Genomic DNA, 19,422 nt, shown 5'->3' with positions numbered 1-19,422 from the left:
TCACACAGAGCAGAAAATGGAAAAGTCCCATCGGGGTAGGTGTGGCAGAGATATACTCTTCCAGCATCCTTCAAATCCCAGGACACCAGATCGGTACCACTGTTTCTAATCTTCTCAGTGAACCTTTACAGATAAAAATTACCCTTAATTGAATTTATTATCTTCTGAGGCACTCTATTTCATTCCCTTGGTATTCAAGTTATAATTGGCTTTCAATTAAATATTTATTATTAGCTACTTTCAAACAAATATTGATTGATTGGCTGAGCACTGTCCAACCAATTCCTGTCCTAAGGTTAGTTGAGAATATAAACAAAGAGAATCAAAGAGCTTATTTCCTTTGTCGATAACCCAGAGCCTCTATTACAGAGCTTCATGCAGAATAGAATCTGAACATCTTTTTTTTCTGATTGACAGGTTACATATTGGTAGTTGTTTAAAAAGGCTTTTGAAGCAAAGAAAGTCTCAAATGATATGCTTCCTCATTAAGCATCCCATGATAAGGACAATATCATAAATCATAATGGAAGTTAGAGTGTTGGTAATATTTTTGAAGCAGATTAGAATGAGGCATGCAAAAATACATTTACAGAGAATGACCTTGGGAAGCTACCTTTTCTATGTGATTATGTTGAAAACATCCAGTGTCTTAAGAAAATATTTGCAGTTAACATTAATTCATTAAGAAGGAGGTATCAAAAACTACCCACTTTATCTCTCTTAATTTAAAACCCCTAATGTTTATTGTTCAAAGTTGGCAGCTTCCTTCACCCTGACCTTTCTAAAGGGGTTCCTTGAGGACCTACAGGCTCCAGTCAGCTGGGACCAGACACCAGCATATGTAACAGGTTTTTCTTTTAGCAGAAATGCTTACCTGTCTCCTCTCAGTGAGCCATCATAAATAACTGCTCCTGGGCTGTCCTCTGAAGCATCCACAATTCATGTCCAGCTCCAGGACATATTGAGGGATGATAAACTTTGCTTTGAGAGCTCCATCTTCATGCACTCTTAAAGACTTTAGTCTTGTTTTCTGATAATCTAGAGGGCTTAGGTACCTTATAAATTGGCAAAGTTTATTAAAACCCAGTCTTTCCTTCTAATTCTTATTGAAATTGGGGTTATCACTGACTAGAGGGATTCATTCAGAGCAGATTCTTCATCAGGATAAAAACAATTAATTAGAAAATATACTCATACCTCTCCAGGGAATAGCTTTATTTTCAAACTGTTTCCAAATATCAAATGCAAGAATACAGATGCTTGAAAATAGAGCGTACTATTTACTTGCTAAATTACCAATTGATGTTTAAGGGAGTATTTTTTAGGCAAAAAATATCTTTGCTTTTGAAATCAATGCTTAAGAAACCTTTTGACCATTGCTTCTGTGTTCCTATGTTCATATTTAACAGGGAGAACCTGGTGCAATGGGGTTGCCAGGATTAGAAGGATTTCCTGGTATAAAGGTAAGTGCAGGGTTAGACGTGTGATCACTGATCCAACATTCAAAAATGTTTATGGAGCACCTACTGTTGGACCAGGAACTGTTTTAGGTTTGGGGATGTATAAGGGAACAAAAGAGACAAAAATTATGTTCTAAGAAGAGGATACAGAAACTAAAAGAATAAACACAAATAACTAAATAATACCGTTGGTAAGTGCTGTGGAAAGAAAAAGTAGAGGCAGGTTAAGGGCATCAGGAGTGCGGAAGGGAAGGGTATCATTTTAAATCGGGTGGTCTGAGAAAGCAAGAACTGAGTAAGTTCTAGAGATGTAATGTGTAGCAAGGTGACACTAGGTAACCGTGCTAAACTGTACGCTTGAAATTTGCTAAGCATTTTCACCACACACACACACACACACACACACACACAGTGACCTGTGTGAGGTGATGGGGATGTGAATTAGTTTGATTGCGGTGATCATTTCACAATGTATACGTATATCAAATCATCATGTTGTACACCTTAAATATATACAACTAAAAAAAAATGTTTTAAAAATAAGAAAAAACAGCAGGTCTAAATGCCCTGAGACAGAGCATTCCTGGTACATCCAAGGAGACCCGGGGAGTGAGCGAGGGGGTATGGTAGGCGATGAGGTCAGAGAGGTGGGGTGGCGGTTAGGAGCAGCCCTGCCATGTTGAAGTCAGTGCTACTCACTGGCCAGTGGAGGACCAGTGCCAGTCTGCAGACTCGTTATGGGTTCTGGGGCAAGGTAAGCACAGAGATGGAGAAAAAGCATTTAAACAACTTGTCTGGCAACCTGACTTTTGACGTTGCCATGATATCCAAACATGCGACCACTAGACTCACCTTGGATCATGATGCATTAGAAAATAAATAAGTAAATAAACTGCCCCTTCCCCACAGGTAGTCTGAGAAGCACTAATTAATAAGGAGGCTCACCAGCCATCATAAGGACTTTACCCTTCACTCTGAGGGAATACGGAGCCAGCGGTGGTTTCTGAGTAGTAGACTGATGGGGCCTGCAGCTGTTGAGTGAGGATGGGGCAGGGAAGACACTATTCCTGTAGACGGGGGAGTGATGTCGGCTCAGATGAGAGCAGAAACGGTGGCGGTCGTGAGGAGCAGATAGGTTATGGACGTGCTGTGAAGGCAGAGCGACAGGGCTGATGGGATGTGGGTCTGAGAGAAAAGTCAAGGACGGCTCCGTGGTGTTGACCTGAGCAACTGGCGCGACAGGGCGTCGTCAACAGAAATGAGGAAAGCTACAGATACACAACGATCCGGAGTATGATTTTGGACATGGGGCTGAGTTTGGAAGTATCTATTAGACAGCAAAGTGGGGGTATTGAGTAGGCAGTACAATAGAAAAGTATGGAGTTTAAAAAAGAGTCTAAGGGAATTCCCTGGCAGTCCAGTGGTTAAGAATCCACACTTCCACTGCAGAGGGCATGGGTTCGATCCCTGGTCGGGGAACTAAGATCCTGCATGCTGCATGGTGCAGCCAAAAAATAAATAATAATAATAATAATAATAAAGAGTCTAGGGCTTCCCTGGTGGCGCAGTGGTTGAGAATCTGCCTGCCAATGCAGCGGACACGGGTTCGAGCCCTGGTCTGGGAAGATCCCACATGCCGCGGACCAACTGGGCCCGTGAGCCACAACTACTGAGCCTGCGCGTCTGGAGCCTGTGCTCCGCAACAAGAGAGGCCGCGATAGTGAGAGGCCCGCGCACCGCGATGAAGAGTGGCCCCCGCCTGCCGCAACTAGAGAAAGCCCTCACACAGAAACGAAGACCCAATACAGCCACAAATAAATAAATAAATAAATAAATAAATAAATAAATAAAATTTTTTAAAAAAGAGTCTAAGTGGAGATACAGATTGCTTGTCTAAGCATATAGATGCTATCTGAAAGTCAGAAGGCTGGATAAGATCACCAAGAAAAGACAGTAGATTTTTTTAAAAGAGAAGAGGATCAGTCAAGTATACTCCAATAAAAATTAATTTAAAAGACAAAAAATTAAAAACAAAAAGAATGTTGTTTATTCACTCAAAAAAATGGAAGAGGGTCAAGGACTGAGCCCCAAGGCCCTCCAACATTAAGATCAGGAAGAAAAGGGGGAATGAGCAAGGGAGACTGAGGAGGAGTGACCAGGGAAATAGGAGGAAATGTTGGCTTCCTGGAAATCAAGCAAAGATCATGTAACAAGAAGAGAGAGTGAAAATCTGTCTCAAATCCTGCAGATAGGTCAAGTAGGATGGGGTCAAGTAGGGCGGCGAAGTACTGACATTGGATTCAGCAATATAGAGGCCACGTATCACCAGAGGAATGATTACTGTTTCACTGTGTTGGTAGGAGCAATTGCTGGACTTGAATGGGTTTAAGAGAGAATGACAAAAAAAGATTTAGAGACAGCAAGTACAGTTTAAACAGTGCTTAAGGAGTTTTGCTGCAAAGGAAAGTAAAGAAATGGGCCAGCAGCTGCTGGAGGAGATAGGGCAAGGTTTGCTAAAATGAACTTTAAGACCACAGAAGTAGCAGACTGTTACTGTGCTGAAGAAAAGGGAGGGGGATGACGAGATAGGAGGAGAGGGGAGAATTACTGGAATGACATCCTTAAATAGCTAAGAGGAAAGGGGACCTAGAGCATAAATGCAGGGTTTGGCTTCAGAGAGAAGCATGGATAGTTCATCTGTGGTAACCGTTGGGAAATCAGAGAATAGGGGTACAGATGCTGGTATGTGGGCACATGAATTGGTTGGAGTCTATAGAGGTTCTTTTCTGATTGCTTCAGTTTTCTCAGAGATGGAGGAGTCAAGGTCATCATCTGAGAGTGTGGTAGGGAGAAGAGGTTGGAGATTTAAGGAGGAGGTCTTCTTAGAGAGAGGGAAAATCCAGGGACCACAGAGTGTGATGGCTGAGCAGAACCCCCTAGAGCAGGGGTCCCCAACCCCCGGGCCTCGGCTGGTCCGTGGCCTGTTAGGAACTGGGCCGCACAGCAGGAGGTGAGCGGCGGGCGAGTGAGTGAAGCTTCGTCTATATTTACAGCCGCTCCCCATGGCTCGTAGTACTGCCTGAGCTCCGCCTCCTGTCTGCATTATGGTGAGCTGTATAATTATTTCATTATATATTGCAATGTAATAATAATAGAAATAAAGTGCACAATAAATGTAACACGCTCAAATCATCCCGAAACCATCCCCCTTCCCCCACCCCAGTCTGTGGAAAAATTGTCTTCCACGAAACCGGACCCTGGTGCCAAAATGGTTGGGGACCGCTGCCCTAGAGGTTCATGGTCATGAAAAGTGAGATTATGTACCATGTACATACGCTCAGGCAAAGGCACAGAACAGGAGGGGAGCTGGATTTAAACAAGGCTCCGGTTTTGACAAGTGAGTGCAAGAAGCAAGAATGAGCCAGGAAGCCAATAGTATACACAAGGGAGTGATTATAACAAGTGACCGTGGAATTTAAACTAGATAAATAAGGAGGAGGGGCCATCTAGGCAATGAAGGATAATGAAAAATTTGTATCATGGATGGATTAGAGGTCTTGGTGACATCAAAAGTTTTGGGGGTTCAAGGTACTCAAGGGAGTGATTTAGAATGATGGAAGATGATGGTCCAAGGTTGGAATGCATGCAGTGGAGGTTATGGAGGGATATAGTTATTGTTTTTGACAAGGTCTCAGGTATAACTATGGAAATAAGAGGCCATTCCATTAGGGGAGAGTGGTTCAAAGAACTGTGAGACCCGATTGTTGGAAGGACCATCGTATCAGAGAGGAGCCCTCTTAACATTCACCTTTATCAGATATCCAAATGTTTCCATTGAATGAAAAGCTCCAGTATATTCATTTCCAGGGTAAAAATCCTGTAATTAAAAAAGTGCAGGGTGGAACTGACAAGGATTCCCTGTTTACATCCTTTACCCATTTTTCTACTAGTTCTTTTCTTTTTTTTTGACTGTAGCTATACTTCATATATTAAAGATACTACTATCTTATATGGTGGAGGCTTTATCCTGGTTGGTCCTTGTCTTTCATTTTTATGTTCAATCTTATTCTATATGTAAATATAACTTTTATGTGGTCAAATGTGAAAGTTTTCCTTTATGATTTCTTATTTTGCTTTTATGCACGAAATGACTTTTGTTCTCATTCTCAAGCAAAATCAGATAATATGACTTGATTTTCTTATAGTTCTTATTAATTCATTTTATTTTTATATAGTCTATATGGAATTTATATGGAGTATAATGCAAAGAAGGGAATCAGATTTTTTCAATGAAATTATTCAATTATTAGCACTATTTGTTGAATAATACAGCCCTTTCCTTACTAAAATTCTATTATAAATGTTGGTTTGTTTCTGAGGTTTCTGTTATATTGCATTGATATACTGCTTAATCTTGGGCCAGTATTCCATTATTTCAATTATTATAGCTTTATTGTATGTTGAAATATGATATTGCTAACCTCTTTATTATTCTTCCTTTATTTTTTCTCTTATCCTCAAATATATTTATTATCCCAAGTGAACTTTAATATCATTTGATCAAGCTGCAATTTGTAAAAATTGCATTAATTTATATATTAGTTAGGGTGGCAATGACACCTTTATAGCACTGTCATGCCCTCCAAGAACAAAACATCTCTCTCCATTTAATCAAGTCTTCTTTTATGTCCCTTAGGGAACTTAGGAAGTTTTTTAATGTAGATTCTGCTCAACAAAAATTGCCATTTTATTACCCCATATATAATCAGAAGTATTTTTAGCCTTGTCGGCTTTATCTAAAATACTACATTGCCTTTGGAAAAAGGGTTGAGTCAGTCCACTGTTCAGAGCAATTCCAGGGCTCTTCTTATTGGCCTAAAGAGGAGAAGCTACAAAATCCCCAGTTCTAAACACATTTATTCTAACCTACATCCAATGAGACAAGTACAGCGAAAGCTTGTTAGAAGACATTCAGTGTGCTTAGCTTTTAAGTATTGGTAATGAATTACCTTTGAATATGTGGAATAAAACTATTGACTGATTTTTACCTGTAAGTATGTATGGGGTTCTGTTTAAAAGAATAGATCACAGAAATGATACCATGAATGCTCGTTTTCATTAAGATTATTATTTGCTTTGGTTTTATGGGGGAAAAAAAAGAGAAAGAGAGAGAGAGAACTTTAGTAGGTTCCACTGGCTGCAGTTTTCATTTTGTTCTTTTCCCATCTGGCCTCTAGCTTCACCCAGCTGATACGGGTAACATTTATAAGTTCCAAAGAGAAGCTTTACCAAATCCAAATTATTATTTGAGCATTAATTTCATCGGTGGAGATTTTATAGATATCATTATAAATAGTACATTTTTTCCAGGGAGATCGAGGCCCGGCAGGTCCCCCTGGAGTGGCTGGAATCTCGGTGAGTCCAGATTCTCTCACGTCGGTTTCACGGGCACCGACCGTCAGAAGGGCTGGGAGCACGTGGTGACACCTTAAACCTCCGGTTTAAAAAGCAGAACCATCCATCCCTCTCCCACCTCAAGAATGCTCCTTTCTTTATTTTCATCTTTTAAAATTTTTTCTTTGTTTTTTTCTCCCCAACTCACTTTCACATGGGAAGGGGAAGCCCAGTTACCTGTGTCGATGCATTAAGATAGCACAGCTCTGAGAAGCTTGTTGGGTTTCTCTATTCCTGTCATAGTTCAAGGTTTCTTGATCATCAAAAGGCAAAGTTCTCAACCTCAGGCATGTGCTTCAGGACCTTCTTATTAAGCTGCCATCTGCCTGAGTTTTCCCTCAGCCAGGTGTTATTAGCAGAGCTTTATTGCTGCTAATGTTTCCTCGTAAACTAGCCCTTCCAGCCTCTCAATCATTTTTGTTGCTCTCTGGTGTCGAATGTTTTAATCTCATCAAGGTCTTTCCAGATGAATAGGAAGTGCTCCAGGAAAGGTTAAAATCATTTCTCTGAGCCCTAGGGATCATTCTGATCTTCATTCATGAGGCTCTAATTAAAACTTTGTGGTCAGCCCACTTATCCTGGCTAGGTGCCCCTGCAGGGTGGGCCAGGGTAGGAAAGTCAACGGAAACCGTGTGCTTCAGCCACAGGAACGTGAGGAAGATAAGAAAAGGGCCCTATCACCCCCCCCCCCTGCACCATCCAGACCCTCCTACCACGCCCCCCCAGCACCCCCATCCTTCAGAAGGAGTGGTAGCCCCTCTACTTGACTCTATTTAGTTGCTAAATCTAACAACAAAAAATAAAAACCCATCCACACTCCATAGCAAAGCATCCTGTATGAAGGATAACATCCCCTTAATTCGCTGCTTTAGATCAAGTGAAGTATTAGTGTGACTGTAAAAGTAACATGAAAATATTTTCTTTAGCAAGCACTGCAGAATTTTTGGTACACGAAAGCGTTCTTCTTGAAAACTGGCTCACGCTTATCCCCCTCCTCCCCGCCTTCCCCTGCTCACTACCGCTCCTAGCAACATATTTGCAACTGTTTGTGGAATTGCCCTGAGTCCCCTGCAACCTGCCTCTCAGGGTGCCTTCACAGCCTGTTTTTGTTTCCACCTTATAATGAAGTGTAATGCCCTACAGCACTCACTCAGGTGGGACTATAAATTACTTTCAGCCGTTACCCTAAACTGAGTCTACCTTCAAAGAAAAAATACTAGCAACCATTGAAAGTATTGAAAAAACAAGTGACAGGATCAAAAGACGATCCAAATGAAGAATTCCAAGGATATTTTGAAGGATGCAGCATGATTGAAATTAGAGGCTAGCCTGCCACTTGTTGGGATGTCTAAGATATAATACATTTCCCTAAAAAGCAGCTTTCCTATCTCATCATTAAGAAGATTAACTGACAATGACAGAAATACGGAAGGGTAAAAGTTTTGCACACTGCAACTATACAACTGGGTAGTTAAATGTGCAACTCTCTTTTTTATAACTGGACCACACTGGGGCTTGGAAAATGAAATAGTTCAAAGATTCTGGAAATAGTGACAGTTACACAGCAGTGTGAGTGTACTTCATGCCACTGAATTGTACACATAAAATGCTTAAAATGGTAGATTTCACGTTATGTATATTTCACCACAATAAAAAACTTCGAAGGTGATGGTTCTGGTTGAAGCAGGGATGTGTCTACCTGCTGAGCACATCACGGGCCTCTGCTGAGAGCCCAGCGGCCCGGTCCTGCTCTTCCTGGAACAGAGCTGTCTGTTTCCTCCCTAGTGTACTAGGGCCCTCCAGGGCCTTCCCCAGGCCTCTTCCTCCCCTCCCTCCCAGGACGGCGTGTGGGCAGAGGGGGCAGCGTGCCCTCCCCAGGGCCTCCGAGGTCCCTGCCAGCACCGCCCGGCCTTTGGGATCTTCGTCTGGAGCTCCAGGCCCAAGCGCCCTGCACCCCTGAGTCCATGCCAAGACCCTTTGGGACGCTGGCTTTCTCAGCCCTAACACATCCCCCAACTCAGGTCCGTGGGATTCCAGGCGCTCCTGCTGCACGCGGGCGGTGGGAGCCTGGATGCCATCCCGGGGCCTTGTGTCTGCCTCGCTTCGGTCCTCAGCTGTAGCTGGCCTGCCAGGCGGTCTGCTCCCAGAGTTCCATGCGGCAAGTGGGGGAGAGGGCCTCCCTCTCCTTTCCCTTGCAACCTACCGGGACTTCCATGGTCTCAGCCCCACACCTGCATCTCCAGCCGCATGAGGTTCAAGGTGCAGGCGGCGGCTCCTTCTCAAAGGCAGGACGCTTAGGCCCGGCCTGGACGCCTGGGCTCGTGTCCACTGCCGTCTCTGCTGGTCCGTCTTCCTCTCTCATCCCTCCTGCGATCTCTCTCGCCCACGGTTTCTCTGTCCGCAGTCCTCCAGGCTGTGGTAGGCTGGGTCACACCAACCCTGTCCCCTCCTTTCCACAAAACGGCCTTTCAAATCAACCGTGCTTCTTTTCAGGCTATCTCCCTATGAACTGAAAAGCCTTCTTGTGAAAATCCCAATCTAGGAAGGACTTCTTTGACCCACCGTGCCCTCCTTCCCCCTAAAGTAAAGAAGATCTGCCCATCAAGAGGGATTTCCAGAAATGAGGATACACTGGCTTAATATTTTCAAAATGCCTATCCTCCCTGCCGTACCACACACCCACATGTGCACTGAGGGACCGCCCTCCCGTCTGCCCAGTGTAGTGTGGTCCCTGGGACTCTGGCCGGTAGGGATACCAGGTCGGTGTAGAGCCACACCTGCAGCACGGGTGGTAAACGCTCAGGTGGGGGAGGGAAGCGCATGGCCTTATTCAGTAATCTGGCTCCTAACATCTCCCCTTGGCTTGACTTCCCAGGGGAAACCCGGAGCCCCAGGCCCTCCAGGAATCCCAGGAGAACAGGTCAGTTGCCCATTCCTTACTTAGCCGTTTTCCTTGTGTTGTACTGCGTGCAGTTTTGAAGCTCTTCTTGGCAGCTAACGTTTGTCTGTGGCCACGTTTACAGGGTGAGAGAGGGCCTGTTGGAGACATAGGATTCCCTGGACCAGAAGGACCCGCAGGAAAGCCTGTAAGTCCTTTATCTATTGTTTGCCAGTTTAAGAAATGTGCTAAGCATTGCCTCCTTACCTCTCTCTTCAGAAAGTCTGAGATTGGAATAAGTAGTTTCCAAGTAAGTAAGAGCAGGTCTGCAAATGGCTTTGGGGGTGTGGTTCTCACTGAGGGCCCAGCTCCCTGTGAGTATCTCTATGTCTTAAACCACAGTGAGAACAGTGAGGTCTTTTGTTTTAAATGTCAGGAAATTAGACTCATTATTTCTCAGGTCTGATGTTCTCAGCGGAGCTAAAACATGAAATGGCCTGTCACATCCTGAAATATGAAGACTCGCAGATGTAACACCTGTGTGTTAAGCTAGAGAGGAAAGAAGCTCTTGTATCAGATCCCCTCCTTTACCTGTGGGCCTTGTTCTTACACGGTCATAAATCACTGCTGTCAAATACATCATCCCCTCCTGTCCTAAAAGAGCTCTTGGCTACTGATATATAATATTGCTGTGACACTGTAACAACCATTCCTACTAATTCAGTTCAATTCCACATATTCTCAGGTCATCCCTGCCGTTTGCTAAGGATGTGCTGGGCCCCGAGGGAGGGGATATAAAGAGGAATAGACATACCTCACTCTCGGGTGTGCTTCTTATAGAAGTCCCTGCTCCCTTTGCTTGTTTCTGCGCCGTGGGGTGGGTGGGAAGGGGACGCTGTTAGGAGAAGGGGGGCTGAAGGTGACCGCGCGGTGCAGAGTTCAGGAGGCTGCTCAGAATCTGTGAAGCCACAGGGTAAGGGCATTCCCTGGCCACAGCCTCCCCAGAGAAGGCAACATGAACACACGGGACGTGTATGCAATTTAGAGTCAGGAAGATCTGGGTTTGAGTTACGACTCAAAGGGTTTGTGAGTCACTTAAGCAACGTGACATATGGTAAGACGTCCAATGCCTGCCGTGGGAGACGCCCCATTAATATTGGTCTCATTCCCTACCTCCCCTCCCTCCTTTTTACCAGCTCCCTATCCCAGCCCCTGTAAGCCACTCACAAATGCTTGCCATCCAGTTCCCAGGGGATTATGCAAAGAGCAATCTGTTCATTGAGCAAATACTTCTTGAGCGCCTACTACTTGCCAAGCACTGGGAGCTTTCAGCTCATCGGATTTACATTCTAGTACAGGGACACAGACAACAAACAAATAGACACACACAATTTCAGGGAGAAGATGATCTGAGCAGGGTGAAGCCCTAGAGTAGAACTTATATAGGGCAGTCCATAAAGGCCCACCCCTTGAGCAAACCCTGCATGACGGGAGAGCTCAAGCCATGGGGAGGCCAGGAGGGTGGGGGGCAGGGGGACCTTGTTCCAAGAAAAAGGAATGGCTAGTAGAGCCTGCTGTGTTGAAGGAAGGGAAGAAGGCTTGAAGGCAGGAGTGAGCTGAGCTAAAGGAGAGTGGCAAAGATACGGAGGGAGAGGCAGGCAGTGGCAGACCACGAGGAACTTCTAAGCCAGGAATGGAGGGTGGGTTTCATGTGAAGTCCGATGGAGACCCACTGGGGCATCTGTAGCAGGGAAGGAAAAACTGGACTGCATCTTAAGGAGTACTCTGGGTGCTGCGCAGAGGGCAGAGCGTGGGGAGCAGAACTTTGAAGCGTCGCCGTGATCCCCATGAGCAATACAGATGGTGGGAAGAGGAGATTTAGGACGTGCGCTGAAGGCGGAGCCAGCAACACTCGCTGATGGACCAGACAGATGCAGAGTGTGAGGAAGAGGCCAGTCAAAGCCGTGGTTTGGGGTCTGAGCAACCGGGTCAGGGTGGTATGTTTGGTGAGACGGGTGGGTTTGGGAGGAAAAACTTGAGTTCTCTGCTGTAAAGCTTCATGTTGAAGCACTAGTCGACATCCAAGTGGATTTCTAGTCAAGTAAGCAGTGTATGTGTGCATCTGGAATTAATGGAGAGGCCAGGGCTGGAGAGACTGATGTGGGTATTTCAACCTGAGCCTGGATGCAGTGGGGTCACCGCGAATTGGGAAGAGAACAGGGCTGTTAGGAGAGGATATGGCAGAAAGACTGAGAAGGTGCAGCCAGTGAGATGTGAAGAAAACCAGGCGAAGGCGGTTTCCTGCATGTGGAGGGAGGTAAGTGTTTAAGAGAAACGAGAGGAAAACATACAGAAAAGTAACAAAGGAGCTGACAATCCTCCCCCAGGTGTGGAAATGTGGACCTCATTGCGGGGAGAGTACAGCACGGTAGGATCTTGATAAGAATGACCCCGTTGAGAGGGGACATTTGAAGATACCGGAGAGTGGACTTAGAGTAAGGAGAGAAGACTCCCAAGTGGAAACTGGACTCCCAAGTGGAAACAAGGAACAGGGCAGAGCATGCTTCTCACGGGGAGGGGGCGGGCGGAAGTCCGAGTACGCATGCGCACAGGTGCGTAGCTCTGGCGGCAGGGATGTACGCATGCGCACAGGTGCGTGGCTCTGGCGGCGGGGATGTGAGCGGGTCCTCTGCTGTCATTTTCTCAGTGAAGCATGGAAGTCATCAGTTGACCATGAGGAGTGGGGTGGTGATGCTGGAGGTTTCGTGAGACAGGAAAATATGTGCAAATACTTCTGGAAAGAAGGAGTCAAGTCAGGAAATACAGAAGGATGGCTGGTGATGCGGAGGGGCTGCTTGGGAGCTGCTGCCATACGTGTAGATCAGAACGCCTGAGCGAGGGTAACCCTTCTTCTTCACCCACAGTCAGCTGCTCAGGCGCAGGTGTGCTGCGGAGGGAAAGCTGGTCATACTTTCTGAGTTAGAAAAAAGCATAGGGTTCTTGCAGATAACTGAGACCAGGGGGATAGAGGTAAATCCACTGAGATTTTTGTAAAAATTTCTGAAAGCAGAACTCACCCCCCCCCCCCCGCCATGGAGAACAAGTTAGTAACACCGTCATACAAAAGAGAACACACATGAGAATCACTGATGAATTACAAGGGACAAAAAATTATCTATAGGTTTATTCGTTTTCTTGCATTGTTACCAAAAACATGAATTATATTTTTACACTAGATTTATCTTCTTTTATTCAAGTAACACAGTTGTTTCTTTCACATCCTCTCCTTCATCAGCTTTATCCTTTTTTGCTTGTGTTTCTGGATGACGTAAATCCTTTGAACCTGATGCTTTGGGCAACGTGGTCTTAGTTAAAGTGCTCTAGATAATTCCCAGGCTCTTCAGGAAGGCCGGGGGACTCTGGTTGGGTTCCCAACTGTGGCAGGTGTTAGTGTGATTTACAGCAGTGAAAACACAGGCTTTTCTGCAGGTCCATCCTTCCGGACTGCACTCCAGCACAATCAGAGTCTCCCAGGCTTTTCAGAGGAGCAAGTCCATGCACCTGCCTGCTGGCTAAGAAATCATTTCCTCACCTTGATCTCCCTCTTCAAATCAAATCTCAGAGACGTACCTGCTGTCTCACTCTCAGTATTTGATGTGACCCCAGGTGCTTTCCCTTCTTACACCTCCCGGTCAGTGGTTCTCCGAGGCTTTTAAATCTGCAAGCAGAACTGGGCTTTATTCCCACCTCCAGAACTGCCTTGTAAAGTTCGGGAAACTTCCAATTTACTAAGAAAAAGCCACTACTTAATACTCTCAGAAAACGTGATTACAGATTTCTCACTGTCCTTTCATATTTTCTAACTGAAAAATAACAATCGTTCTCTGGCTGACAGTCTATTTCATAGTGGCATCTGGCTCTGGCCATGTTATGAGATTTCTCAAGCAGCAACGGAGACCATTTACTGAGAATGACTTTCTTTGGTAGGAAACTTGTTAGAAGGGAACAATAAATGCCATACACCAGCCAACCAGTGCCATGGGGAACCTTCTTATTTCTCAGAATGTACCTAATGGAATCAGTAAGGAAAATAACCCTGTTGACTATTTACAGTGAGCTAGGCATTTTCTGTTATTTCCCTAAATCCTTAGTTTTAAGGCCATTATTTTATCCTGACTTTATAAGTGGAGAAGCTGACGCTATTAAAGTTAAGTAAATTGCCTGAAGTAAATGGAACTTGCAAGTGACAGAGTCAGAATTTAAACTTGGGGCTGACTCTATCGATTTTGTTTTCCATTTCGCCACACTGCCTCACCAAAATCTCAGTAGAAATATGATAAAGTCCTTGAAACTTTACGCTTTGTTGCATTTAATTATGTCTGTTAATGCAGAATGAGAACTATTGATCATTTTTTATCTTTACAGGGAATAAATGGGAAAGATGGATTACCAGGTGTGCAGGTATGGAAAATACTATTGAAAATAAATGTTCTAATGCAAAACTACATCCAGGTTACCTGCCAGAGTTCCTGATCCAGCAGCCTGATGAGAAATCTTGGCACACAGTGATTTTTAGTGCTGACATTTGTTTTTCAGGGCATCATGGGTAAGCCTGGAGAGAGAGGCCCCAAAGGAGAACGGGTATGTACATTCCTACTGTGATTGTTATTTAAGTCTGTCTCCACAACTGCCCCCTCATTTGAGTTACACAGTTACGTTCGTAGACACCCTCAAAATCTCTGCATATGAAAAGGCTAGGGTGTATGTGATCCAAGGTCTCTGCCAGGCATAAAATGGGACCATTCAGGGAAACAGCAGCAGGGCGTATGGCAGATACCCCTACCTGGTTTGCCTTTATTCACAACTAAGTCTGGTTTGCTGTTCCAGTTTGGAAAGCTTCTATCAGCCTCCTGTCTCAGACACATGTCCCTACTGTAACCGTCACCCGTGTATTCTTTACCTGAAGTAGGGTTTCTCCACCTCCGCACTGTTACTATCTGGGGCAGATAATTCTTTGTCACAGGTGCCTGTCCTGTGCTTTGTAGGATGTTTAACAGCATCCCTGGCCTCTACCCACTAGACCCTGTACAACCAACCTCCCTCCAGAAATGTCTCCTTGCAACTCCAAATGCCTCCCTGGGAGCAGAGGTGTTGTCAAGACCTCCTGAGCTGGGGGAATAATACTAGGCTGAGTAAGGGGGGTGGCGAGGAGGAAGAGAAGGACAAAGGGGAAATGAACATGTAGAGCTACTAGTAATGCCAGTTATGGCGTACGCTTTTATTTTCATTGTTTTGGTTGTTGATGTCATTGTTGCAGCTTCCCATTCTTTTCTCTAAGGAACCTTAGCATTTCTGCTAGAATTGGATCCATTCCATGGCAACAGGTTCCCTGAGCATTGTTATTCAGAGGGGTTCTAGCGAGGGCTTGTGTGTGTGTGTGTGTGTGTGTGTGTGTGTGTGTGTGTGCACGTGCACACATGTTCTTGTGTCCTGGTGTCTAGTTTACTTATTATTACCCAAATAAGCCATGCTAACTGAAGGAAACACAAAAATAGAGATAATATATAGAAAAAAGAAAAAAAAGCCTACCTTATCCCACTACGCAGAGATAAGCACTATTGATATTTTGGACGTATTTCCATCTCACTGTTATACATCATATACACGTTTGCTTAATGCATCAGTACAAGTGAATATATACTTTTCAAAAAATTGGTTCGTACTGTTTCGTAAGTGAATTCTTTCACCTAATATATGACGACCATCTTTCCATGTCAGTAAATCTAGATCCACATGGACATTTTAGGGGCTATATGTTATTCCACTGTTTGGATATACCTTTTCCAAGGTATTTGGAAAATACCCTGCCCCCTTTTCCTGGGTATTTAGGTTCTTTCTAATTTTCATGATAAAAAACCTTACTATAATGAACATCCATGTGCCTAAACTATAAGTAATTTTAATCGTGTTTATTTTGCACATGCTCGAAGTGTGCTAGTAGTTCTTTTATTTCTTTTTTTTTTTTAAATCTTAGTCATCTCTGATATTTCTCCAAATGCAAGCTTGGTTGATATACTTGTATGAGACATATTTTTATAACCAAGACAGTAGAATTGAAATTAGGTCCAACTGTTTTCCTTCTTTCTACATGGCTTCTTTCTATATCTCTTCATTTATGATCCAATAGATCTTTGTAATTGTTCATTCATTTTTATTATTTTTTAAATCAGGAAAAATAGAGTCTGGACTTCTGCAGAATAGTCACAAATAAAAGAATAATACCGTGAAATACCGGGCAGGTCAATGCACCATTCTTTCATATTCAGTGTGGTCATCACCTCCTGGAACTGTAAAACTGAATATTTGAAATATGGTACTGAAACACCTGCTAAGACACACACACGTATTCTTTCATTCATATTCTCCCTCCCTCTCTCTCTCTCTCACCCCCTCCCTCCTTCATACTCTCATGCACAAACACATACAGTAGTAGAAAACTTGCAGGGTCAAAGTCTACTTTAAAGAAACTTCTCAGATTCAGGCACATCTAATTTATTGTGGCATCGTAATCAATGAATTCTCTTATAGTTTATTTACATTATTGAATAAATGACCTCAGTGATGACTCTTCACCCCAGTCACCTACTTTGAACCTTCCCAAAGGCTCCCTTTCTCACCTTCCTGAGTCTTTAAGACCCACTGCGCACACACACATTCACGCACACACATACATGTGTGTGCATGTAAAACACGTGCACAGAAACCAACCCATAGAAACTATTAAAGACCAAACATACAGGAAAAAGCAGAAAAAAGGAAAAACACATGATTTAGGAGAGATTGTGAGTGTCCTGAAGCTTTTCCGAGTGAAAACTTTCAGTGATGAAATCTTCTTAACCATCTTCCTTCGTTATTGAAAAGGAGACCCAGGCCTGAAGTGACAGCCACTGTTGACTTTCAAAAGTGTCATCGTTCTAGACTGGCACCCGGGTACAAGTGACATCGTCACTTTGTACTGAGTGCTTTCCACGTGTCGGCTTGTTCTAGGCACTTTACCTGAGTTAACTCACTTCTCAGCATCGCCTATTCAGTGGATTCTCTTAATAACCCCACTTTAGGGAGAGGAAGCAGGGTGGAGCGGGTTCGATTCCCTTACCCCAGGCCTCACAGCTAGCACGTGCCAGTATGAATCCAGAACCTCTGCTTTTAACCACAGCTAACGTGGATCTAGAAGAGATCATTCTTATTCATTTTTTTCCTTAACAGGGTGATCAGGGAATTCCAGGAGACCGAGGCCCACAAGGTGAACGTGGAAAACCAGGTCTTCCAGGCATAAAGGGGGACATAGGCCCTATGGGGCCCCCAGGAAATAAGGGCTCCCCGGGATCCCCAGGGCACCAAGGCCTTCCAGGCCACCCCGGCCTCCCCGGCTCCCCGGTAAGTGGGCCGAGAACTCGTGGCTGGGACTGACCACGTGTCCCTTTTACAACAAGAGCAGTCATAAACCTTTCAAGATTAATATAATGAACCTAAGCTGGCTTCTACAAGGGTGGCAATAGCTGTCACTTATTTCAAGTTATGTGTGGGCTCCTCCGCTTCGTACTCACTAAACGTCCCTCAATAGATGCTCACAACTAACCTGGGAGGACAGGTGGCCTGTCCATCCGCCTTGACGAATGCAGAAGCCGAGTGCGGACCTGTCCAACGTCACAGTTATCTAGTGGGTCAGACCCAGGCCTGACCGACTCCAAGGCCACACTCTTCAATACTATCCATAGTGTCCCCTTACACTACATGGAAAACACACGTCTGCTTCGTGTTAACACTCCATTTTGTTGACTATCAGAACAACAAATCTGCCCTGTATGGTGCTTTGACGTGGAAACCTGTTAGGCCAAGAAAGCGTGTTTGGCTAAGGAAGCCCATGTCTTTATGAACATCCTCAGGAGGCTGGTGGATGGCCATTCCACAGAGGAACTGAATCTGAAAATATCCACATCAGGAAGAAAGGGGAGTCCTAGCGTGAGGCCAGGGGTTAAGGACATGCCGTCCTCAGATAATCAGCCAATCCCAGAGATTGGACCGAATTGGGCATTCCCACCATATTCTTTAGTTTATCCACTCTTCCTACACTCTGCTTGAATAAAGCCTATGCAGTGAACTCTCAGTGCTGTGTCAGTACATGGTATTAGATGCATTCATTCAAGTTCATTTGCCCCATAAACAGTAAAAATAAAATATTGAAATTGGAACTGTTCTGTCCCACAGAAGTCATCACTTTATGAGCCCATCATATTGTCTTTAATGCCACACATATACCCCCGGATAGTAACCACCAAATACAAAGAAGAGTAACAACATACTTTGAAACCCTAACCATCATGAAAAATAATAGCTCCCTTTTAAAAATGTCAAGGTATTATAGTAAAACGTTACTGTTATAAATGTGAGATACCATTATAAATGTTAGGTTCTTTGTCGAATTCATGTAGATTTATTTGGCAAGGGGTTAAAAATTCAACTGGCGTCATTTACCTACTCCGCTTTACCAGATCCCGCAGCATTTTCTATTAAGGAAAGAAAATTGCTTAATACAAGTATGCTTACAATGCGCAGATTACAAATAAACTTAACCGCGAAATGGGTAAAACTTAGTAAGTTTTATCCCATGAACAAAACATGTTAAAGAATCTCTCAGCGTACTTGGAGTTCTGTTCCTTTGAAGATACATAATAAAATCAATTAGATATTGACTTTACCAGTGTCCAGGGATTAGTTACAGGTTAAAAATGTGCCTGGAGTGGTCCCATCATAACACTGGTTCCAATTACTTCAGAAAATGAAGTAATAGGAAATGTCTTTCCTAATCGTGTGAAATCTAACAGGAAGTATGTTCACGTCTCTGGTTATGGTGCCGGCCCACGGCTTTTAAAGCGCTGTAGTTATGCACTTCTTCCCAGCATTTGATCAAAACAAAAGATATTTATTGCCTAACGGGGTCAGTTGCCAAAAGTATTTTGCTTGATTGATGGATCTCTACAGATGTTTCAAGCGCGCACGCCAACCCAGCATTTCTGTTCTTTATTCACTTGTGCTAGGTTCTGCATTAACAGGCCTTTTTTTCCCTCTTTAGGCTGATATGGTTTCATTTGAAGAAATAAAGAAGTATATTAATCAAGAGGTTCTGAGGATTTTTGAAGGTGAGATTTGCTTAATACACATTTCTGAAGTTTTCCCCGCTTCCCCCCCTCCCCTCAGCTGTAGGGGGTCCCTCCAGCAACGTTCTCCAAAGATGGTAGTGCAGCTGCAGCCTTAGGAAGTGACCAGCCATGTGATGGGGCAGCTCACATAGAAGCTTCTTGCTCACACGAACCTAAGTTTGCCCCCCTGTGACTTCTCTCTTCGTTCCTGGTCTGCTGACCAGCACAAGGCAGGCGTCCTCCTCGTTCACATGACAGCCCTTCATGTTGTTCCGCACCCACAGTACCCCTCCTTAGTCTTCTCCTCTGTGGAGTGAGGGTGCCCAGCTCCCCCACCTCATCGCCCTGGAGAAACACTTCATTTATGAACGGCCTTCCTTCCCCACGAGTATTGTGACCAGGGCAGAAGACAGCATCTTTTGATCTAGAC

At 44.3% G+C, this 19,422-nt stretch overlaps 1 protein-coding gene across 4 annotated transcripts in view; it reads left to right on the top strand.

Annotated features, from left to right (window-relative positions):
- The window catches only part of COL19A1 (collagen type XIX alpha 1 chain), a 379,271-nt gene that overhangs the window by 334,982 nt on the left and 24,867 nt on the right, over positions 1–19,422 (top strand). For all 4 annotated transcript variants that reach the window (XM_057528157.1, XM_057528158.1, XM_057528156.1 and 1 more), the window contains 8 exons: positions 1,410–1,463; positions 6,831–6,875; positions 9,790–9,834; positions 9,938–10,000; positions 14,218–14,253; positions 14,389–14,433; positions 17,059–17,229; positions 18,926–18,992. In XM_057528157.1, the coding sequence (XP_057384140.1) occupies positions 1,410–1,463; positions 6,831–6,875; positions 9,790–9,834; positions 9,938–10,000; positions 14,218–14,253; positions 14,389–14,433; positions 17,059–17,229; positions 18,926–18,992 (526 nt within the window). The remainder of the gene's footprint in view (positions 1–1,409; positions 1,464–6,830; positions 6,876–9,789; positions 9,835–9,937; positions 10,001–14,217; positions 14,254–14,388; positions 14,434–17,058; positions 17,230–18,925; positions 18,993–19,422) is intronic.

The sequence above is a fragment of the Balaenoptera acutorostrata genome, chromosome 14, assembly GCF_949987535.1.
Source record: "Balaenoptera acutorostrata chromosome 14, mBalAcu1.1, whole genome shotgun sequence".
Taxonomy (NCBI): Eukaryota; Metazoa; Chordata; class Mammalia; order Artiodactyla; family Balaenopteridae; genus Balaenoptera; species Balaenoptera acutorostrata.
Note: the sequence above shows the minus strand (reverse complement) of the source record. Positions and strands in the feature narration are given on the sequence as shown.